Source organism: Erythrolamprus reginae, chromosome 5 (assembly GCF_031021105.1).
Source record: "Erythrolamprus reginae isolate rEryReg1 chromosome 5, rEryReg1.hap1, whole genome shotgun sequence".
In the NCBI taxonomy this organism is placed as follows: Eukaryota; Metazoa; Chordata; class Lepidosauria; order Squamata; family Dipsadidae; genus Erythrolamprus; species Erythrolamprus reginae.
The window spans coordinates 13,832,089-13,856,857 of record NC_091954.1 but is presented as its reverse complement, the minus strand read 5'-3'; the positions used below and the strand labels follow the sequence as shown (position 1 = coordinate 13,856,857).

At 41.9% G+C, this 24,769-nt stretch overlaps 1 protein-coding gene across 10 annotated transcripts in view; it reads right to left on the bottom strand.

Moving 5' to 3' along the window:
* CAMK2G (calcium/calmodulin dependent protein kinase II gamma) overlaps positions 1–24,769 on the bottom strand; it is a 323,775-nt gene that overhangs the window by 24,088 nt on the left and 274,918 nt on the right. For 2 of the 10 annotated variants that reach the window (XM_070752085.1, XM_070752086.1), the window contains exons 14-17: positions 11,377–11,445; positions 8,907–8,951; positions 6,346–6,394; positions 2,177–2,308 (exon numbers count right to left, since the gene is read on the bottom strand). In XM_070752085.1, coding sequence (XP_070608186.1) covers positions 2,177–2,308; positions 6,346–6,394; positions 8,907–8,951; positions 11,377–11,445 — 295 coding nt within the window. Of the gene's footprint in view, positions 1–2,176; positions 2,309–6,345; positions 6,395–8,906; positions 8,952–11,376; positions 11,446–21,757; positions 21,791–24,769 lie in introns of all 10 variants that reach the window. The other 8 variants (XM_070752089.1, XM_070752090.1, XM_070752087.1 and 5 more) reach the window with 5 other exon arrangements.

Genomic DNA, 24,769 nt, shown 5'->3' with positions numbered 1-24,769 from the left:
TATTGTAAAATACATATTACTTTGAATTTAGTGCATCTGTACATTCCTATTTTTTATTTGCCAATAGTTTGCTTTGCTCTTATAATAATATTAAATCTGTATCAAGTTTTTTGAATTTTATAAAAAAAATTGCTTCTCGCTTTTAGTGCATTGAATCTATTAATATTAATGGTGATCAATTTAATTTCTTCTCCCTGTTCTATTTGTATTCTTACTACCCTACTTGTTATTCCTTCTTGATCTATTGTCTTTTTCCTGCATTCTTTTATCTCCTATCTTTCTCTCTTTCCTCTGTGACTTCTTCTTCCCTACTTATACTATCCAATTCTTCTTTACTTTCTTCTTCGCCTTCAATCATGAAATATCTTTCATAGAACTCCTGGGCCTTTTCAATTGAATCTAGTTTCCTTTTTTTTTCTTGCTAGGTTACTAAAATACCTTCATGGCATCAGCCATCTAAGCGGTTCTTTGTGTTTTATAAGGTGGGATGTTAAGGATTGATATTGTCTTCTCACATTTTGGATCCATTTTGGGATCTGTTTTAAAACTATTATTTCTCTACCTTTATAGGTGAATATTTCTTCCCTTGGTTTTTTATAGGTATTTTCCCTAGTTGTTCTTTTTGTGAATTTATATGGCAATCTGTGTCTCCTTGCTTAATTTGTGTAGACTCTGTAGGCTTCATCTATACCTCTCATCATGTCTTGTTTGCTAATTTGCATCATTTCAGCTAAAATTTCTGCCATACCATACAATTTCTGACTACGTTTTCTTCTTTCTCTTCTTGAATGTTTTGGAATCTTAGATGGTAGGAAGCCCTCTCTACCTCTAAGAATAAAGTGGACTCTTCGAGCCCTTTGTTAACTCAATCTAAATTTTGGAGGCCTGTTTTAAACATCCTTCAAGCCCTGGAATCTTTTTAATTTCTGTGAAGACTCATATGCAGCTTGGCTACCTGAAATATTGGATTAACCCCTTTTTTATGGATTATCTTGGTCATTTTATGTCTGTACAGAAAACAAGCATCCGATTACGGCCTATTAGCCCACCATTTGTCCTTACTCAGCCTTGAAACACCTTGATTTGAGTACAACCCAAATAAAACCCCAACTATAGAGCAGTGAGCTTGTCCAGGAGACCATTCTCTCATGTCTAAGTGTCCATTTCTAAGCAAATATTTCTTGGACATCTGAGTTTCTATCTTTATCTTTATTTTGATCTTTGTTGTTAGAAGGAAGATTCAGTGATGATGAATACTTTTTTATGATCTTGGACTGAAGTAAACATGGCAGTATAAACAGAAAGCTTTTAAAACTCAGTGGAGTGCCATAATCATCATGGATAATAGACAGTAACATATAAGCTTTCTGTTGATCCTTACAAACAATAAGCAAAAAAAATCAACTTAATAGTCTGCTCAAAATAAACAATCTTAATGATTTTAATGGAAAGAACTTCGTGGCATTCATCACTCACTCATCTGCAGAACAAGAGTTTCTCTTATCATTTAAGCTTTTGTGATGATAAAGGTAGGTAGAAAGGACGATGAAGGAAGATGGTCAACCGATTCAGTTCCCACCCTATGGCTTGGGCAAGTATCTTCCCCCTTTGTCTTACAACTAAATATTCCAGAAGATTCCATAAGAGACACTTCGTCACTACTTGACAGAGAAACAGCAACTATTTCTCATATGCTTTTGTGCTGTCCCTTCTTTGTGGTATGGCAAGCTTACATAGAATGCCCTTTGAAAGCCCATTCAAGGGAGAAGAATACTTTGAGAACAAGTTATCTGATAATTCTAGAACAGATGCCAGTTTGCTACAATTGACAGTGTTAACCGATGCTTTGCTTTCTTAGAATTTTTGTTCATTTGGAAATACGTAAGTTTTTTGTCTGTAACTCTTGGTCAACACTGTTCAATTGGACAATGACGTATCCCAGGCTGAAATGTAAGGGAATGCAGGTAACTGTGGCACACGACAATTTTCCAGGGATGGAGAACCTTAGTAAGGATCCGTTCCACTCTCCTAACAAATTAGTTCAAGCAGAAAGTGATAGCTGCTATAGGAGGGTAGGGAAGAAAGGTAGGAACAGAAAAATAAGGTTAAAGAAGGGACATAAATCACTACTACTACTTCTCTACCTGCTACTACTGCTAATTAACAGCTAACTTACATGACAGACTGTTCAATGCAAATGGAACTACTGGAGTTAGGACAGGCTCCGACTGAGCACGATCCAACTCCACTGTTTGTCCTGGGCTATCCCAGGCAAGAAGCTTCTCTTCATAAGACAGTGTAGCAGTAGCTGCAAAACAAATGCAAGCATTAAAATTAAAATAAAAGCAGAAAGCAGGCTAAGAATTGCACTGAAAATACAAATCCACACCCATCCGCAGAAGACAAAATCCCAGAGCACACACTGCTCTTGGATAAAAGCAGCCCCAGGGCCATTCTTTGATGGGTCTCGGTCACACCTTCCCCACTGGAGAGATCTGAAAAGTATCTTTTCAAAGAGATCCGCTCTTTTGATGTCCTGACTCTAAGAACTAAATGAGACACAAGGTGGAGAATAAAGTATTCCACGGATTCCATGTTACAATCAAACAGACAGAAGTTTGTCTAACCCAGGAGCATAATTTCCAGACATTTAGGAGGAAACAAAAGACATAGCAATTATTTGGAATTTTAAAAAATGCCAATTTCAGCAAGGAAAAAGTCAGATCTTGTCCCCAAATCAATGTTTTCTTATTAAACCAATCATTAAGTTGGGGAGGGCTTTGTAAAAAGGCGAGATATTTACAACCCTGTCTCATATACCAATTTTCGAGTGAGCAATTCGACTTAACTTCAGTATAGGATGGGAATCTGATGAAGGCTACTTTGAGTGCCATGGAAGAAAAGTGCGTTACAAATGCAACAAGCATAATGTCGCTCTTCTAATTCGCTTAGATGCTTCCTCTGTCCTAATGAACAAATATTTTTCCCCAAAATAACATTTTTTTTTAACCCTGGAATAAGTGCTTGGCCTTATTGCCAGGCACTCAAAAGCCCAATTGGGCTTATTATCAGGGGATGTCTTATTTTGGGGGAAAACAGGATAAGTGCCCACTAAGCCAGGGGTCTCCAGCCTTGGCAACTTTAAGACTTCTGGACTTCAACTCCCAGAATTCTTCAGCCAGCAAAGCAACAAGCAACTCTCTGTGCTTTTCCCATCTCATTTCCATGCAAACAAACCTACTGTCTTCACAACTGCCTGACTGAGAAAGCAGATTGACCAAACAGGTTTCATGTATCTCTGTCCCTTTCATTCCTCCTAACACCTCTTAGTATCTACTTCAGCTAATCAAGGTAGACTCACCAAAATAAAAATATTTACAGAATGACAGACAAATACCAAGTCACTTTTTTAAAATTGGAAAACTGTTTTCTCATTTTGCTAACCCTTTATGCACGTAGATGGCTGCAAAACCAGGCAAGAACAAGAATATATTTAGTGACTTCTTGCAATCTGTCCAGATGTAATGGCTAGTCTGCAAGGCATAGCCAGGAAGGTTTTTTTGGTTGACTCAAGAAAGCTATGCTTTATCTCACCAAGTCCAAAGAAATATCTTTAAATAATAGTTTTGTATTACTTTTCAGCTTGTGCAGGCTTCAAGTCCATGCCTCTTAAAGTTCCCATCCAAATAAATGCTGGCTTAGTGGTTATATGAACTGGAGGCAGAAACAAAAGATTTGGCTTTGACAAATTAAGCTAAGTCAGGTTAGAAGTTGGTCAAATAAATTCAAGGATCACTTCACTTTTTTTATTCTGACACTTGGGAGTTTCCTGTTTAAGTTCCTGAAATAAAAACTTTGAGAAATCAAACATAGTGTCTTTTGATAATTATGTAAAGTGAAACTAAGAAATTGTCTCAGCTTATGTTTCATTTTTAATTATTCTATAGAGAGGCAATTCACAAATACAATGTGAAGGCACACTCAATACATAAGGGGAGAAATGGCTCCTGTGGCAGGCATCCTATAAGTCATTTTTCGCCTTAAAAATAGTAATAACACTTTCATTATACCCAGTGAATTTGCCCATCACTTCAGATTGTTTTAATATCATATAACAATATAATCACTTATTATGACGTTACTAATGTAGCTCAATGTCCAGCAGATTACAATGGTCAAGACGAAGGGGAATCAAAGTACAGTGGTACTTCTACTTATGAACTTAATTTGTTCTGGGACCAGGTTTTTAAGTAGAAAAGTTTGTAAGAAGAAGTAATTTTTTTCATAGGAATCAATGTAAAAGCAAATAATGCGTACGATTGGCGAAACCACAGGGAGGATGGAGGCCCTGTTTCCTCCCAGGGGATTCCTGGAGAGGCCCCATGGAGGCTTCTCCCTGCCTTTTCCGGCCCTGTTTCCTCCCAGGAGACTCCTAGAGAGGCCCCACGGAGGCTTCCCCCCACCTTTTCCAGCCCTGTTTCCTCCCAGGAGATTCCTAGAGGGCCCCCACAGAGGCTTCTCCCCGCCTTTTCCGGCCCTGTTTCCTCCCAGGAGATTCCTAGAGAGGCCCCACAGAGGCTTCTCCCTGTCTTTTCCGGGAACAGTTTTGAAGGCTCGGGTTTACAAGTAGAAAATGGTTCTTGAGAAGAGGCAAAAAAACTTGAACACCCGGTTCTTATCTAGAAAAGTTTGTAAGTAGGGGTGTTCTTAGGTAGAGGTACCACTGTACAGCTAAGCACTGTCAAAGATTACCTGCTCAAAAATGAGTAATGTACACGACTCTCAGGTGTGCTTTGATGATGGAGGAATGCACCTTGTTCAAAACAAGCTAATCCTCAATCTAGCTTTCTGTTTACAAAAGAAGTATTTTGGTCACTTGGAGTGACCTGTAACGAGCTTTGTATGCTGCCCGCTTCCCCACACAAGGCAAAGAACAAGGCAAACGGTGCAATTAGTAGCTTCCCACTAGGTGGCAGCAATGCATTTGCACTTTTATGACCCTGTGCTGCCATCCTGTGGCCATCTAGATGTTTGCATCAGAGGTATGATTGGAGATGTGAATCCACAAGTGAGGGCCCTGCCTTGACAGATAAGCAGGAAAGGTTTGATGTAAGAACTCTCCAGAGCATCCCACCCACACAGAACAACACAAATACCTTTATCTCATTTATCTTTTCTTCCTTTTCTTCCTTTCATATATCCTCTCCTCTAATTTTATATCTTTTCTTCTATCCTTTACTTTAGATATATTACTACTTCTCTATTCTCTTCAATGTGTAGTGTGTATTAGACTAAATAAATAAATAAATACTCTACTCCTAGTCAGTAAGTTGAGGTCAATTTAAAGGACTCATTATGACACGCTGCAAATAACGGAAATTAATGTTTGCCTACTGTGGCAGCTTGAAGGGTGAATAGTTCATCTTGTGGTTTTTACACATTGCATAGAAATACTGCAAATTTGTTTTCCTGGAAACTACTAGCAAGATTCAATAAGATTCCTAAATGCTTAAGTATTAGAAATGAGAACAACGATGAGGTCGTTTCCATACATATAGAAATATATATATTTCGGTTGTCTTAGCCATCGTTGTTCTTTTGCCTTCTGTGCTTTTGTGTTAAATGTCTTTTAACAATTGAAAAGCATCCAGAGTTGCTGGGAGTCAGGTGGTATGTACATTTAATAAATAACAATAGTATCCCAGGTTCTTGGGAAGGACTCAACAGGAAGATAAAAATGTCAAATCCAGTAACACAAGAGCACGCAACAGATTCAAACTTAAAACAAACCGCGCCAAACTTGACTGTAAAAAATATGATTTCAACAATCAAGTTATCGAAGTGTGGAACTCATTGCCGGACTCAATTGTGTCAACCCCTAACCCCCAACATTTCTCCCTTAGACTCTCCACGATTGACCTCTCCAGGTTCCTAAGAGGCCAGTAAGGGGCGTACATAAGTGCACTGGTGTGCCTTTCGTCCCCTGTCCAATTATCTTTCCTTTCCTTCACCTATCTTATATATTCTCTTCCTTTCATATATCCTCTCCTCTAAGTTCATTTTCACCCTCTTTTATATTATCACATGTCTATTTTTCTTCCTATGTATTTGTATATTGGACAAATGAATAAATAAATAAAATAAATATCTGGGTGACTCTGCAACCAACCACAATAATAATATGCCTAGCCAGTAGCCCACCAAATCCAGAAAGCAGGAATTACAATTACTCTTATTCCTTTAAAAGTGTGTGTGTATGTGTGTGAATAAACCTTTTTATGCACAGAAGCTTTTTTGCCAATGACTCTGCAATCTCTTTACTATTAGCTATTAAGCTGTAGGTACCTTTCAAATCTTCATCTTCAGTTGTGGTATTGCAGCTCTCTGTAGAACCCTGCAAGATAGAAACGTCAGCATTCACAAGACAAGCAGATTTCTTCAGGAAAAGCAAACAAGACATTTGGAAACTTTCAGTCATCTGATGTAGTCTTACTGTTCTGAAATTCCACAACTAATTTTTAATCGTCCCTTTCCTTGTTACACTGGCCTCTCAATATCTCTAAGCCACAGTAAATTACAGATAAATTATGGAATGTTTTCTGAAATCTTCTATACTGTGAATTTTTTTCTGGATATATTTATTCTCTTTTTACATGGAAGTAAAATCTAGTGATCCCTGCCTGGCACAGGGCTTTCTTCATGGTGGTCAAACTGTGTGACTCACACAATCAATGAATGGCTCTCAGCAGTCAGAACCTTCCCAGACAGCTGTCTTATAAGCAGAATCAATGTGGGATGCTGGGTTGGCTTAACAACTGCGGTGATTCACTTACAACCTATGGGAAAAGGTGGTTAAATTGGGCATGACTCACTTAAGATCTGCCTTGCTTAACAACATAAATTCTGGTCCAGTTATGGTTGTAAGTCGGGAATGATGGCTGAATGTTTGGAAACTTCAGATCGTGCAGAATGCAGCTGCGAGAGCAATCATGGGCTTCCCTAAATATGCCCATGTCACACCAACACTCCGCAGTCTGCATTGGTTGCCGATCAGTTTCCGGTCACAATTCAAAGTGTTGGTTATGACCTATAAAGCCCTTCATGGCACCGGGCCAGATTATCTCAGGGACCGCCTTCTGCCGCACGAATCCCAGCGACCAGTTAGGTCCCACAGAGTGGGCCTTCTCCGGGTCCCGTCAACTAAACAATGTCGGTTGGCGGGGCCCAGGGGAAGAGCCTTCTCTGTGGAGGCCCCGGCCCTCTGGAACCAACTCCCCCCAGATTAGAATAGCCCCCACCCTCCTTGCCTTTCGTAAGCTCCTCAAAACCCACCTCTGCCGTCAGGCATGGGGGAACTAAGATAATCTTTCCCCCTAGGCTTCTACAATTTATGCATGGTATGTTTGTATGTATGATTGGTTTTATAACAAGGGTTTTTAGCTGTTTTAGTATTGGATTTTTACATTCTGTTTTTATCACTGTTGTTAGCCGCCCCGAGTCCACGGAGAGGGGCGGCATACAAATCAAATCAAATCAAATCAAATCAAATCAAATCAAATCAAATCAAATCAAATAAATAAATAATAAATGAACTGCAGTATTACGTTGTAGACTTTGATTTCTTAAAAAAAAATCCTACTACAAGCTTTTATATGGGATAACTTTCAATGCTCAAATGGAACAAAGTTCATAATTAAAAGAAAGCTTACAATAATAAAAGAAAACATGGTCAGGAAGAAGAGAAGTTATATTGAAACTGCATATGACGTGAAACACCACATTTAATTTATAATTTGTAGGAAAAGTGGTGTTTCGTATCACTGTTGTGCCAAGCATCAAAATGCAGTTCAATAAGTTTTGTATTGATTTGTATTATATTTTCTGTATTGAAAATGACAAGGAGAAATCTCTGAATGAAATGTCCAAATCAGCCATAAATGTAGGTATATTTCAAAATAAAATGGATTTTTAAAAATGCCAGCTACCTAATAAATGAGGCAAGCCAGTTAGACAGCACAGGACTCAAGGCAAACTTGATGACTGTTGTGGTTGGCTCTGGCCCAGCTCCTGCCCCAAGGAATATGGAGGTGGATGCAGGGGAAATATCAACATGTCATAGGCCTGTTTTATTGCCGACAGAGGCAGGTAGTGCAGTTTCCTCGCACGAAGAAGAAGGTGGGGGTGACTTGGAAAAGGGGGGCTTGGCACACAGTCCAGGAAGCCAATCTCCATTATCTTTGGTCGATTCGGATGAAGAAGTGTTAGACCCACGCATGTGCAGACTTATGCATAGAAGAGACCAATTGAAGAAATATTACAGGAGATAAGAGAGGCCACCTGTGTTTGGGTGGGGCTCCAGTAATTAGAGCTGCTGATATAAATAGCAGCGTGCTGGTTTGGCCATTATGGAAGATTATCTGATCGTTGTTCTTCAGGACTGTGTCTTGCTGTTTCCGGACTTTGTTGATTTTTCACGACTTTGAAACCAAAGCAGAGCAAAATGTGTGTGTTTCACTTCGTGGAAGAAGGAGGGCTGTGACGTTCCTTCACCGCTGCTAGTAAGTACTTAAGGACTGATTAAGGGGTTTATACAGACTACCAGGTTGTTTTGGGACGAGTGCTCTTTGCAATACAAAAAGGATGCTTTGTTTATTTTGAATTTTTGTGATAAAGAACATTGTTTTTGAACTTTTGTGTGTGTGTGTCTGAAATTTGTACCCTTGAATTTTTGAGAGACTCATACCATAGAGCCCGGCAGAACACTGACTATCTCTTCTAGCAGGTAAGCAAGCAAATAATTGAATATAACTTCGGCTAATGTAAATCCTATGTAATGCACCTAATTTCAAAGGATAAAGAAGAGGGCAGTTTGCAATAATGGGGGTCTTTTGTGAACCTCATCTTACCTTTATGCCATCATTAGCATTGTGGACAACCGTAGTTTGCGGTTCCTAATTGGAAGAAGACAGAAATAAAGAATCAGATTCTAGTTGAAAGCATATTTCCTTCTCTGTGCAGTATCTGTTGGGAAAGCAAAATAACAAACAGGAACAAAGCGGAAGATTTCTATCTGAGGATGGTGTGAGCGGATAACAGATATACATAGACCACTCCCTTGGAGAGCCCAAAAATTCCTCAAAATTTCCACTAATGCCTACATTTTCTCGGAGACAAAGCCATGTGTATTTCTCCATATTCTAAAAATCTATACATTTCATCTGAAAGCTCATTCGAACTATCAAGAAAAAAGCTCGGGCAAATTGTTGCAATTCATTAAAAGAAAAGAAATTGCCCACTTAAATTTCCACTCAAAGTAAAGAGGCGGAACATATGGCTTTGTCTCCACGTCTCCCCCACAGAGCTTTTTGGCATTATTTCTCTCTCTATGGGGACATTCATAATTTCCCATGCAAAGGGCAATCAAGGCACCCGTATATGCTACAGCAGCGAACTACATTGAAACAGGCAAAAATCCCATATCCGATTCAAATGGTGTTGCCAAGATGGCTTCAATGCAAAGAGTAGAGGAGAGCTAAGCAACTTAGAAGCATCTCTTTTGTAGCCAGTGCGTTATGGGATAACACTTTGTGTGTGGGAATTCAAATTATGAAATATCCCAAGAGGGGGAAAAAGCATTACAGAGAATGAAAAGCAACTATCCAGTCTCTAAGAATCCCACTAAATTCTTACGCTGGCCCTGATTCCTGAATTATTTTGCAGTGGTTTGTCCTTATCCAGTTTTGTTCCCCGGGGCCTGTCGGGTGCCCCCTCATCTGCAGTATGACTCAGGGCCATAATGCCCTCACAATTTCCCCATCCGATACCACCACTCAATTTTTAAGGACAACCAGCAGAAGGGCCTTTCCGATGCCTTATGGCAGTGATGGCGAACCTCTGGCAGGGGTGCCGCAGGTGGCACGCGGAGCCATGTCTGCTGGCACGCAGGCTGTTGCCCTAGCTCAGTTCCAATATGCACGTATATGTCGGCCAGTTGATTTTTCGCTCACACGGAGGCTCTGGTAGGCTGTTTTTGGCTTCCAGAGAGCCTCCGGGGGGGATGGGGAAGGGTGTTTTTATCTTTCCCTGGCTCCAGGGAAACCTTTGGAGCAGGAGTCCCCGAACGTTTTACACAGGGGGCCAGTTCACTGTCCCTCAGACTGTTGGAGGGCCGGACTATAAAAAAAAACCTGCGGTTTTCTTAATGCCGCCGCCTTGAGGGAGGAGGAGGAGGTGAAGTGGCCTCTCCGCCCCCATCCACCAGCCAGCCTGCCTGGCATGGAGCGGGGAATCTCGGCACCAGCATTTGTGGCGGATGGGCGCGGCTCTTTCTTTCACCCACTGCCGTCGCCTTCAGCCAAGCTGGCAGCAGTCTCTGCAAGTTCCTCGGGCGAGTTCTGCCACTTTCTACAGCTCTGTACTTTCTACAGCCGCCTGGCTGGGCTGCCCAGAGGGAGTGGCAGCTCCCACCCAAGGAACCTGCAGCGATGGCTGCCGGTGGGAGAAGGAAAGGGAGCCGCGGCCGCCCCCGCCTGCCGCGGATGGGTGGTTGCCGAGCCTCTCGGTTGTGGCCTCTCCGCCCCAGCCCCCTGCCAGCCCACAAGGGGATGGGGAATGCGCGCGCACGCGCAACATTCAGAATAACAAAAACCTTCGCCATTCAAAAAAAGAAAAACTTTAAACGGCCTCGCACTTTCGTTGCTCCCTGCCCCCAACTCCAATGCCCGGCTCCATGTAAAATCTCGTGTGCTTCCGCGGGCCGGATAAATTGCCTCAGCGGGCCACATCCGGCCCCTGGGCTGTAGTTTGGGGACCGCTGCTTTGGAGCATGGGAAGGGTGAAACATGAGCCTACTGGGCCCACCAGAAGTTGGGAAACTGGCCATTTCAAGCCTTCAGAGGGCCTCCAGGTGGCGGGGGAAGCTGTTTTCGTCCTCCACAGGCATTGAATTATGGGCATGGGCACTCGCGCATGCACGATAGCATGTGTGCTTGCTCTTTCGGCACCCAATGGGAAAAAGGTTTGCCATCACTGCCTTATGGAATGGGTGGCCCTTGGCAAGAGTGTTAGTGGGGAGTGGCGAAAAACCCTGTGCAAGAGTTTTCCATTCCTTTCTTCCTTGGAGACTGGATGCTGATGGCCGCTCTGCTGCAGCCCCCTCCGGCCTGACCAAAGCTGCATGACCCACATATAGACACCCGAGCGTTTTGCGCCTCCAACTGGCAAGGAAATTGGGATAACATTTGGGAGTGCAGACAGAACTAAGCCAAAAAAATATATTTAAAAATCCCCAAAACAAAAGAGCAACACAGGCAGCATTCTGGCCAAGGGTAAGGACCAAAAATGAAGCAAGGAGAAAGAAATGGTTGGGAAAGATACCATGGACATCTGCACTGGGGGTGTTTCTTTTGCTGGGCTTACTACACTGGCTTTGTTGTTGGTCTGTGGCTAAGACAGAAAAACAGATGGTTTAGTTTTAGCTCTGCCCCCCATTTGGGCAGTGATCATAACAACATGACATTGATTGCTAAAAATTAGTTCAGACCCTTCCCCAATCAACCCTAGGAGAGAAGAGATCTGGAGGACGGTAACAAGCACTGCTTTATTTATCACCTCCCACAGATAATGCCAGAAAGTTAGACAGGATGGGGGAAAGGAGCAGGAGGTGGAAAATGGCGGTTGGCCCAAAGTCTATGGAGGAAAATGAGTGCCTCAGACAGACATCAATCATCCAATGGGTGGAGGAATTAAGAAAATGGAACATATTTAGATGAAGCTCAGTCAACTGGGCAGATCCAGATGGGCATGTTGTAAGTTAGCAAGTGAGCCAAGGCACCATCAGGTCCACCAGTGGCAGGTTGCGACAGGTATGGGCCACACCCTAGCTCCAGAAGCGAAAATGGAGCTGCATGCATAGGTCCATGTGCCTGGCATGAGTGCGTCCGAGGGAGATTTTGCTTCTGTGCATGCGTAGGAAGTAAAATTTTGCTAGGGGACTTGTGCATGAGGGAGATTTCAGTGATTTTTTTTGCTTTCACGTATGCACAGAAGGGAAAAATTGCCAAAATCTCATGTATGCGCGTGTCCCCTCGCAGGATTCTGTTTCCTGCGCAAAATCCCACTTGGATGCCCGTCGGTCACTTGGAGTTGCATGTGGAGTGCACTGGTAGAGGTGGTAAATACAAGGTGACCAGTCCCGCTTTTGAGCAATTTGTCTCATGTCCCGCGGCGTTTTTTAAAAATCCCAATTTTTAAAAAACGGGACATCTGGTCACCTTAGATAAATAGGAACCCCCACCTGAGGGTCACCTGCAGGACTTAATACTGAAAAGGGAGGCTGAAAATTACAGAACAAATTTGCACTGCATCGGCCTGTAACTAGGCCTCAAAGCCTGTTGCACCAGTAGAACTAAGTGATTCTAGCCCCATCGAAGGCCGGATTACCCAGGAATCACAATCGGCTCCTTACAATACCTAGAGTAAATGCATGACAAAATAACACCCTCTAAGTAAAATGGAACAGGCAAAAATGCTCTTTTTGGGGAACGGGGGTGTAGGTGGGAGGCTGTGACAGAATCAAGGTTCTTCCAGATCTTCTTCTCTGCAACTGTTCATTTCAAGAGAATCCCAATCCCCCATTTTAAAGCTTTTCATATACAGTGACATAAAAAACAATATTGTTATGAATGTCTCAAATATTTAAGAGCTGTGGTGCGAACAATAATGATGTAAAACAGAAAAAAGGTTAGCCTCTACAGCAGGGGTCCCCAAACATGGCAACTTTAAGACAGGTGGACTTCAACTCCCAGAATTCTCCAGCCAGCTATGCTGGCTGGAGAATTCTGGGAGTTGAAGTCCATCCGTCTTAAAGTTGCCACGTTTGAAGGCCTCTGCTCTAGTTAGTCCTCATTTAAACACCCCTAATTAGGACCAGAAGTTTCACCCCAGCGGATATGGTCATTAGGTGAAACAACATCCGGCCACACTGCTTAACAACAGCAATTCTATTAGTCCTCATTGGGGCTGTTGGTGAGGCCTTCATGCCTGCTTCTCCTTTCCTGCACAAAATGGTGGCTCCTCCTCAGATGGGCCCATCAGGCTTCCGTCCCCAAATGAAGCTCTTCCCTTTTGCCTTTCCCTCAACTCCCCCGCCTATCTACCCGCTCTGCCCCATCTCTGCCCTTCTGGCTGCCCGGCACTCTACTACTAAGGCCCAGCAACAAGCTCATGGAAGAAGACAGTGAAGGACAGCAGGGGCCATAGCGGAAGATTAATGAGTGTGGGCAGTTTTACAATCAGGTGGGCCACCAAGCATTAGCATTCAAGGACTGGTCATAACTAACATTCCCCCTCCCCCAAGCAAAAATAGTCAAATTATTCAAATTTAATGGAAACAGGGGCCACTGTACTTTTGCAAGATGGGGAAAAATAAAATATATATATAAAACAAGGATACTGTCACAATACCAGAATGTGGAGCTAGCTCTACTTTTGTTTCTTCCCTTCCTATAGTTTACTCTAGGTATCTATATTTTCCTCACTGTGCTATCTATTCACATACTCTGCAAGTCCAAAATATGAAACAAACAAACAAACAAATAAACAAAAGGTATTATGAAATTTAAGACTGCGCTTTTCACTAAATGGCATACATCAAGGGGCATCAATTTAATTTATTATTTATTTAATTAATTTGACTTCTATGCCGCCCAATCTTAAAGGACTCAGGGCGGCTGACAACAATATAAAGTTTAAAACAATTAAAAAGAAGTCAAATATGCAATCTAACAATAAAACCCAAATTAAAACCCATAATAAGCTAAATAATCAACATACATATGTAGCATTCATACAATTTGGCCATGATAGTTGTTAATTCATGGTTCCTAGGCCTGCTGGCAAAGCCAGGTCTTTGTGGCCTTATGGAAAGCCATTAGGGTGGGAGCATTTAGAAACATAGAAACATAGAAGACTGAAAAAGACCTCATGATCCATCTAGTCTGCCCTTATACTATTTTCTGTATTTTATCTTAGGATGGATATATGTTTATCCCAGGCATGTTTAAATTCAGTTACTGTGGATTTACCAACCACGTCTGCTGGAAGTTTGTTCCAAGCATCTACTACTCTTTCAGTAAAATAATATTTTCTCACGTTGCTTTTGATCTTTCCCCCAACTAACTTCAGATTGTGTCCCCTTGTTCTTGTGTTCACTTTCAGATTAAAAACACTTCCCTTCTGGACCTTATTTAACCCTTTAACATATTTAAATGTTTCAATCATGTCCCCCCTTTTTCTTCTGTCCTCCAGACTATACAGATTGAGTTCATTAAGTCTTTCCTGATACGTTTGATGCTTAAGACCTTCCACCATTCTCGTAGCCCGTCTTTGGACCCGTTCAATTTTGTCAATATCTTTTTGTAGGTGAGGTCTCCAGAACTGAACACAGTATTCCAAATGTGGTCTCACCAGCACTCTATATAGCGGGATCATAATCTCCCTCTTCCTGCTTGTTATACCTCTAGCTATGCAGCCAAGCATCCTACTTGCTTTCCCTACCGCCTGACTGCACTGCTCACCCATTTTGAGACTGTCAGAAATCACTACCCCTAAATCCTTCTCTTTTGAAGTTTTTGCTAACACAGAACTGCCAATACAATACTCAGATTGAGGATTCCTTTTCCCCAAGTGCATTATTTTACATTTGGAAACATTAAAGTGCAGTTTCCAACAATTTAAGGGCAAATTGTTGAAATTACCATAGCTACCTAGGAGCCATCATTCCAATTTTAGAAGCCCATCAATGCAATGCTCTTTCTCTACCGCTGTTCTGGAAATCTAGGATGATGCCCCGTACCTGAAGCCCTCAGTCTCTAGTACCAGAATGTGCGACAGAGAGAGAGCACTGGACCAAACACAAACACACCATCGGGAGGTGGGGTTATTAAAAATGGACAGCAGTGGCATGTGTTCTACTCCAATCACTTGTGCTACAACTACCAAACATGTACCAAAAGACTTCTCATAGAGTTCTAAATGTGAGTTGCAGCAAATTGAGGATCTGGAATGAGATCGCGATCTAGATCGAGAATGTGACCTAGGTCATAACTAACATTTGTTCAACACTGTCGTAATCTTGAATGGTCTCTAAAACAAATGATTGCGTCAAGCCGGTGCAGAAGCCGGTGATCAATTAACAGCTTGCCACACTATCTATAGAAGGCCTGATGTTTATGGGAACTTGGTAGGGGTAGTTGTCATAAGGGAACAGATGCAGTCACAAAGAATTTTTTCGAATGGTTCAAGGACATCCTATGTCTACACATCTGGGCGGAAGCGGAGGACTTGCCACGCTGGCACAATCTTAATTGGCAATGTGACAAATTTGTGGGTAGGGCACAAGGGATGTGAACTTTGAATTGAGTGGGGAACTCAGATTTAAATTTCCCAGTGTAGGTTCCAGGATGGCTCCAGAAATAAATTGGAACTTTGAGGAATATTTTGACTCGGACTTGATTTAGTTTGGATGCTACCTGGAACCTTGACATGTTAAGAAAGAACTACCTATAGAAAATAAACACATTTCAGGATTACGAAAGGAAAATGAAGGACAGAAGATCCATGGGACCTGACCTCTTAAGTGGCCGCCTAAGTATCTGCAAGCATTCCAAATACCTGCCTCCCCTTGAAGTAACAAACCTAGAATTCCTACAATTAGCTCCTTGGAATTGGTGCTGGAAATGAACTCTACCTGGATGTTGAACCAGGATACACACTTGGTCCATGCTTCCCTCCTTAATTAATTGCGCCTTAGGGTTCCCAAGTGACTCCTGGTATCTTGGGCAATGGTGCTCCGTTCAGCTTTGCTAGCCAAGATGCCTCTGCCTCAAACTACAGCAGTTCACCCCAAAAAGAGCCAGCATTGAGGGAAGCCCCCGAGAGAGGCTTTGAAGAGCTATTACGCATACTGAGAATATCTGAGATTTTTTTTAAAAAAAACTACCGTGTTTCCCCAAAAATAAGACACTGTCTTATATTAATTTTTGCTCCAAAAGTTGTGCTACGTCTTATTTTCGGGGGGTGCCTTATATTTCTCAAATAAGACAAATTCACAGGCAGAAAAGCTGACACCTCCAAAGAAAGTGTACCATACGGCACACTGATTACGGTACGGTAGTTGTCAGTATGGCACCCACACACATAAACGACAGCACTTATATGGTACAACAGTATACTCCCGCTATTGCAGCTTCCGGCCACCAGAGGAGCTACAGTCTACGCACTGTAGTGGAGACTGTAATGGCGGTGAGACAGCAGCAGACTGTGTCTTCTGTACTGGACAGTACAAAGCGATGGAAGGGGCTAGCAGGGGACGCCACATTATTATGGTACCGCTATGAACAGCTTTGAATGGTACCGTATGTTTTTCCACCGTACTGTATGTAAACTTGACTACGTCTTATTTTCGGGGGGTGCCTTATATTAGCAAATTCTGCAAAACCTCTGACATGCCTTACTTTTGGGGTACGTCTTATTTTTGGGGAAACAGGGTACTGCTAATTTTATTGTAGTTTGGCGTTAAGACAAAGACCTGGAGAGTCTAAGAGTGAGCTGGATTGCAACCTATGAGTAGGCCGCTATCTGGCTTCCTTTCCTTTTAGGCTGAATTCTAACCAAGGAAGTAAAAGTGACAGCAAAGGAGGGCCCTCCAACTTCCAAGTCCTGTTCCCCAATACAGGATGAGTATTTATTATTTATTAATTAATTGGACTTGTATGCTGCCCCTCTCCGTGGACTCGGGACGGCTCACAACATATCAAAGAAACAATATGCAATAACACATCTGAAATCCAATTAATATAAATAACTAATCTAAAACCATTCTAAAAAGACTGGTAAATTATTACTGGTAAAACATCACAGAATGAGACCGAAGTAAAGAATTTGCCGTTCTGTGGTTATTCAATCATATGGCAGGCTAATAATGAGGATAATCAGAAGTAGTGATGATGGTGGATTGGCCCTCATCTGCAAGAATGCCACTTTGTTGACCAAATGCTCCACCCAACAATTTGCTGGTTTTGAATGTTATACTCTTTCACCTGTTTTTTTAATGGTGTTACTTTTTCTTCATCTCAAAATCCAGTCCTACAACTCTAGCCTGTCGTTATTGCAACTGCAGCTACTCTAATGGACACACAATAAAAATGACAGGGCTTCGGAAGAATGTGAAGTGCAACAATGTGCATGTGTGTGTGCTTGCATAAGTTCAAAAATTTGTGCTATTTGTGCACACTTTTTACCATTATCACCTATTTTGGAATGTATCAAAACTTATAAAAAGTATGTTCTACCACCCGTGGGCTTGACCACAACCTGTTTCTGAGTAGAAGCTCCAGAGAAGCTCCAGGGACTGGGTATGATGTGAGACCTTATCCAGTAGTACTGTCCCCTCTTCAAAAGACTGTTCCTTGACCAAGTTATCCATTAAAATCCATTGTTACATTGCTAATGTTTTTATAATTTGCTTTGATGACAGATTTAATATATTTAATCTATTTCAAATATTTAGAGAGGAGAGTTAGCATAATTGGACTGAACAAAACTATTTTTTTGGCAAGTTATATTAACATATACTGATTATACAACAATCTATTAATTGATGCAGATGATTCACTGGCATGGGTCACTTTTGCAGGTCTTAGAGGTAACAAAGATTTGATTGGATATTGATTACAGATAGCTGCATTCATTTTTTTGTGAAAATATTCCACGCAACTCTGCTAAAATGATAAATGACAATGCATTAGTTGTCTCTGAAAGGTCTGTAGAAATGTATGTTAGCAAACTTCATTAAGTTATTAGTATTTTTAATATGAAAGTCTGGGAATCCATTTACCATTCTCATCCTATTTTTACCATTGGGCACAAAACTGATGGCTGATTGCTTTATATCCTAGACTTGTGAAAGATATGCAATTTTCAAGGCTGTATTCTTAATTGAAACCTCCTGGTACAAAGCAATAACTGTCAAAAGATCAAGAACTTTAAGATGTTTCCGACTGTAAGATGATTTCTGTTATTACTGAGATGATCCTATTCAGGAAACCTATAAGCAAGAATCAGAGAATCAGAGAGTTGGAAGGGACCTCCAGGGTCATCGGGTCCAACCCTCTGCTCAATGCAGGATTCATTAAACCATCCCAGAAAGATGACTGACCAGTCTTTGTTTGAAGACCTCCAGTGAAGGCGAGCTCACCACTTCCTGTGGCAAACTGTTCCACTGGTTACAAATATGGTTAGCAATCTTTAAAAAAACCCAAACCCCTTAGAAGCCTCTGATGTCCCAAAAGGAATCCACATTCAGTTCTGGAATTCTTTTATGAATAAATTACATATATAGACAACAGTTGGGCCAAGGGGTAAGAAGGGCATAGCAAATCATCTCTTGGCCAACTACCAGGTAGGGCCACCACATCATAACGTTGATGCACATTTTGGAGCCACTGATTGAGATTCAGTCTTCTAGGTTTGGAGAACAATGTAGATATTCTACTGGTGATGTGCTTGTAGAACAAACGCTAAAACCAAAGCTGCTGTATTCCCTTGGAAAGTGATTGCCAAGAGGTGAAGGATGAAAAATAAGTTTTTTGCCAATAACCTTGATCAAAGGTAAGTGTGCATGCTCGAAGAGCTCGTTCAGCCATATAAATCTTCGAAATAAAAACAGCAACCAGGTTCTCCCTTTGCTAGTTGCATTTGCTTAGAGGTTACTGGTTACACTGGACTCTGCAAGGACTACTGTGGCTTGCTTTTGTGGCCATATTTCTTGAATACACACATTGCTTAGATGGTGCATTACTCATGGCCACAACACCTAGGCATTTCATAGAAACATAGAAACATAGAAGACTGACAGCAGAAAAAGACCTCATGGTCCATCTAGTCTGCCCTTATACTATTTCCTGTATTTTATCTTACAATGGATATATGTTTATCCCAGGCATGCTTAAATTCAGTTACTGTGGATTTACCAACCACGTCTGCTGGAAGTTTGTTCCAAGGATCTACTACTCTTTCAGTAAAATAATATTTTCTCATGTTGCTTTTGATCTTTCCCCCAACTAACTTCAGATTGTGTCCCCTTGTTCTTGTGTTCACTTTCCTATTAAAAACACTTCCCTCCTGAACCTTATTTAACATATTTAAATGTTTCGATCATGTCCCCCCTTTTCCTTCTGTCCTCCAGACTATACAGATTGAGTTCATGAAGTCTTTCCTGATACGTTTTATGCTTAAGACCTTCCACCATTCTTGTAGACCGTCTTTGGACCCGCTCAATTTTGTCAATATCTTTTTGTAGGTGAGGTCTCCAGAACTGAACACAGTATACCAAATGTGGTCTCACCAGCGCTCTATATAAGGGGATCACAATCTCCCTCTTCCTGCTTGTTATACCTCTAGCTATGCAGCCAAGCATCCTACTTGCTTTTCCTACTGCCCGACCACACTGCTCACCCATTTTGAGACTGTCAGAAATCACTACCCCTAAATCCTTTTCTTCTGAAGTTTTTGCTAACACAGAACTGCCAATGCAATACTCAGATTGAGGATTCCTTTTCCCCAAGTGCATTTCAAGCTGACAAAAGCCAGAAAGTGCAGTATAGTATTTAATAGTTCAGTTAAGATGGGACTCACAGTACCATACTAAGGAAGGGGATACAAAATTCAAACTTCTGTAGCATTTCTGAAATTAAATAATTGAAACTTCAGGCTCACAAAAATTGTTAGCCTGAAAATCAGCTACCAGATTCTTTCTTAGTGAGACAGTTTGCATTCTTAATGCCCCAGCTCTCATTTTGAACTTTATGATACTAGCTCCTTTAAAATGATGTGTGTTTTCATTCTTGAATTCACCCTTAACCAGATTTTTTTTTCTATTCCAATGTTGAGAGAGAGAGAAATTCCTAGCACTTCTTAGAGTAAAGGCATCCAGGATTTCAGGGAGTGAGAATCATTCTCAAGGCCTGAACCTTTAAAGTAAAGACCAATTAGAGATTATAATACTGTCTCCTGATTTGCCTTTGTGCTGGGGGTGCTGGTGTTTAGTTAAGTGCTAACCCAACATGTCATTTATGCTTCAACATCAGATAGTGTGTCAAATCAGACATATCTGACATTTTTGATATATCTGAAAGGTGCATTAGGGAAAAAAGAGATTACAATAATCACATAAGGTCACACACAAAAATCTTTATCGATAAAAGGTAATTTGCTTTGCCGTCACTAAGTAAAACTGGATGATAAATACAGACCAAGAATGATTTTCTCTTGAAATACAGTGATACCTTGTCTTACAAACTTAATTGGTTCCGGGACGAGGTTCTTAAGGTGAAAAGTTTGTAAGACGAAACAATGTTTCCCATAGGAATCAATAGAAAAGCGATTAATGCGTGCAAGCCCAAAATTCACCCCTTTTGCCAGCTGAAGCACCCGTTTTTCCGCTGCTGGGATTCCCCTGAGGTTCCCCTCCATAGGAAACTCCACCTCCGGACTTCTGTGTTTTTGCTATGCTGCAGGGGAATCCCAGCATCTCCCAGCATTGCAAAAATGAGCGTTTTACTGGCAATGGAAGTCCGGAGGTGCGGTTTCCCAGCGAAGGGAGCATCCGTGAAATCGCAGCATCGCAAAAACACCGAAGTCCTCGAAACCCCACCTCCGGACCTCTGTTTTTGCGATGCTGCGATTTCACTGAGGCTCCCCTCACTGGGAAATCCCCTCCGGACTTCCGTTGCCAGCGAAGCACCCATTTCTGCGCTGCTGGGATTCCCCTGCAGCATCACAAAAACACAGAAGTCCTGCTGGGATTCCCCTGCAGCAGCGCAAAAACAGGTGCTTCGCTGGCAACGGAAGTCCGGAGACGGGGCATCCCAGCGGCGGCGGTGGGTTTGTAAGGCGAAAATAGTTTGTAAGAAGAAGCAAAGAAATCTTAAACCCCGGGTTTGTATCTTGAAAAGTTTGTACGACGAGGCGTTTGTAAGATGAGGTATCACTGTAGTCCACTGTTTGATGTGGCTATCTTGCAAAATACTCCGCTAACACAAAGCAACAATGTTGATTTCATCCAAATTGAGCCTTCAGCATCACAAATGGCATAGAATAAAGGAATTTGCCTCTTCACATCTGATTGCATTTCGTACCCAACACATCCCAGGGAAAATACACATTCATATGAAGAAAAAAAAATGAAGGGAAGAATGATGGAGCTTTGATTAATGCCAACCAATGTTGGCATTAATGCCAACCGTATCATTTTGAAATTCAATGGGAAAGAAGAAGACGAAGAAAGAGATGATGAGAATGGTTGAATTCCACAAGATGTTTGTTTAAAATTCTTGGAAGAGTAGGGGATGGTGGCTGCGAACTTCCAATAGGGCTAAACCCACATACTAGAAAGCACTGTTCAAACTGGAGCAGGGCTATTTACCAATAAGGATGTTCCAACTAGCATTGCAGCACTTCTGCAACAAAACAGCCTTGACGCCAAAGAGCAGGCAAAATAATAGCATGTGGGAGACTTTTTCCCACTTTTTGTGGGAACGCGAAGTGCTTTTTGAAGGGTGCAAGATGTCTCGCCATTCAACCAACCGCCTCCCCTTGCCCAGGCATGCTATGTGAGGTGATGAGCACAAGCTGGACGTGCATGGCATGAGAATGGTGGTTAAAACAGGGTTACAGGCAGTTTATGGGAGGAGCTCACCATCAAATGCACGCTGGAGCTTGACTTCCTTTTCTGGGCACACCATTGAAAGGAGGAAAGAGAAGGAAAGGAGAGATGAGAAAGAGAAGCAAAGAAAATGTTGGCACTTATGCATCAGCAGAGCCCTGCTGCCAATCACGTCCCTTTGAGAAAGGAACCCAATGCCACCAATATGAGCTCATGAAAGCCAGCAGTTATATAATAGTCTTAGAAACCCGGGTATCAAAAAATTCCAAGCGTAGCAAAATGGAAAACGATGTAGCCGGTGTCAGGCAGGAGAGACTGAAACCATTGTTTTTCAAATTGCGTCAAATTGTTGGGAGTGGTTGTTTACCGACAAATTATTAAGATGACACAATGTCCATCAAAAAGTATTTTATTCAACATCTACCTATGAAATGTTTTATTCTGTGGATTAATGAACACTAATATTTGACCGAGGGAATTTTGGATCTTCTACTCTCAAGTTATATAAAAATTGTGTATTGTGTCTCTGAAACGAGATAGGCTTGGTTACTGAAATGACAATTATGAGTTTTTTTTATAATTCCAAGATAAGCACAAACCTATACACAGATCTAGACAGCACATGAGACCATGTGAAAAAGATCCACTCAGCATTTTATATTTAGGCACTACTCTTCAGTAATAAAATGGTTGTTACTAATTTTAACAAATTTTATTAAATAGCTAAGGTATGCAGGAAACACACCACTATAGTAATGGGGGACTTCAACTATCCTGTCATCAATTGGAAAACAAACTCTGCAGTGAGTGGGAGATTGGACAAGTTTCTTTCTGATGTACCGAATTGACAACTTTGTCAGCCAGCCAAATTGTGGAGGTGGCAACTAGAGCAGAGGTCTTCAAACTTGGCAACTTTAAGACTTGTGGACTTCAAGTCCCAGAATTCTCCAAACTGGCTGGAGAATTCTGGGAGTTTATTTATTTATTAATCAGATTTGTATGCCGCCCCTCTCCGCAGACTCAGGGTGGCTCACAGCAATAATAATATAATGTATACAAATCTAATATTTAAGTTAATTTAAAACCCCAATTTAAAAACCAATCACACATACTAAGATACCATGCATAAATTTTATAAGCCTAGGGGGAGGGAGAGTCTCAATTCCCCTATGCCTGACGACAGAGGTGGGTTTTAAGGAGCTTACGAAAGGCAAGGAGGGTGGGGGCAACTCTGATATCTGGGGGGAGTTGGTTCCAAAGGGTCGGGGCCGCCACAGAGAAGGCTCTTCCCCTGGGTCCCGCCAAACGACATTGTTTAGTTGACGGGACCCGGAGAAGGCCAACTCTGTGGGACCTAACTGGTTGCTGGGATTCGTGCGGCAGAAGGCGGTCCCGGAGATATTCTGGTCCACAAGTCTTAAAGTTGCCAAGTTTGAAGACCTCTGAAGTAGAGGGTCAGCTATACTGGCCTTAATCCTAACTAACAGAGATGAAATGACTGAGGCAGCAGATGTTATAGGAACTTTGGAGGGAAGTGAGCATGTCGTGTTAGAAGTCACTATATTGCAAGCACTGGCCACTGAGTGAAGCCAGACTAATGTTTTAGACTTTGAGAGAACTGACTTCAACAAAGAAAGACAAAGATGAGGAAGGATTCCATGGATGGAAATCTTAGAAGGGAAAACAGATCAGGATGTATGGGAAACCCTGGAGAAAAATGCTAAAGGCCCAAACGAAAACAATACCACAGAGAAAGAAAAACAAGATGAGACCAGCACGCTGACCAACTGAGCGGCAAGAAGGACAAATATAAAAAATGGAAACAGAAATGGAACTAAAACAGAATATCAGCAAATAGCCTGAATTTGCAGAGGTGTAGTCAGGAAGGTTAAGGCTCAGAATGAAGTAAGACTTAGAACACATGCTGAAAATAACACACAAAAAAGAGTTTATTTCCATATGTAAGAAACAAGAAAAACATAAGGAATTGATGTCTACTAATGGAAGAAGATGATGGGCAAGAGGGAGAAAGTAGATTTTGCAGAGGTGTAGTCAGGAAGGTTAAGGCTCAGAATGAACTAAGACTTAGAACACATGCTGAAAATAACAACAAAAAAGTTTATTTCCCTATGTAAGAAACAAGAAAAATATAAGGAACTGATGTCTACTAATGGAAGAAGGTGATGGGCAGGAGGGAGAAAGTGGATCTGCTTAATTCCTCCGTTGCACCTGTTTTTACACAAAAGAGAAAAACCTATCACAAGCAGCACACAATGAGACACAGAACAGGCACGCAAATCGAAATAGGTTAGAAAAAAACCCCCAAACACCTAGCCACTTTGACAAATTCACAACACCAGGATCAGATAGTTTACGATCCAACGTACTGAAAGAGCTGGAAGATGCGATCTCAGAAACCACTGAACAAAATCTTGCACAGCTCCTGAAGCAAGGGCAAGGAGGAACTGCAGGACTGAACAAGAGCTAAAATGATTCCGATCTTCAAGATGAAGAGGGGAAAAAAATGGATCCATCTTACCGCCAATACCTGTGAAAACCCTAGGAAAGATACTCAAGCTGAAAATTTGTGAGCTCCTAGAAATGAACAAAACAGTTACAGTAATACCTCGTTTTACGAACCTAATTGGTTCCGGAAGTAGGTTCGTAAGGCGATAAGTTCGTAAGACGAAACATTGTTTCCCATAGGAAACAATGTAAAAGCGATTAATCTGTGCAAAAAGAAAAAAAAATTGCAAAATGGCGCTCCGCTGGGCGCCGCCGCCCGGGTTCGGGTTCAGGAGGCCGCCGAGAAGCGCCGCCGCCCGGCTGCCACCTTCTGAAACAGCCGGGGGGCTTCTCGGCATTCTCCCAAACGCCGAACCTGGAAGTTCGGGTTTGGGTTCAGGTTCTGGAGGCCGCCGAGAAGCGCCCGGCTGTTTCAGAAAGTTACAGCCAGGCGCCGCCGCTCGGCGGAGTGCCGTTTTTGCGATCGGCGGCGGCGTTTTCGGCTGATCTGGAGGCTAGAAAGGAGGTGGGGAATCCCAA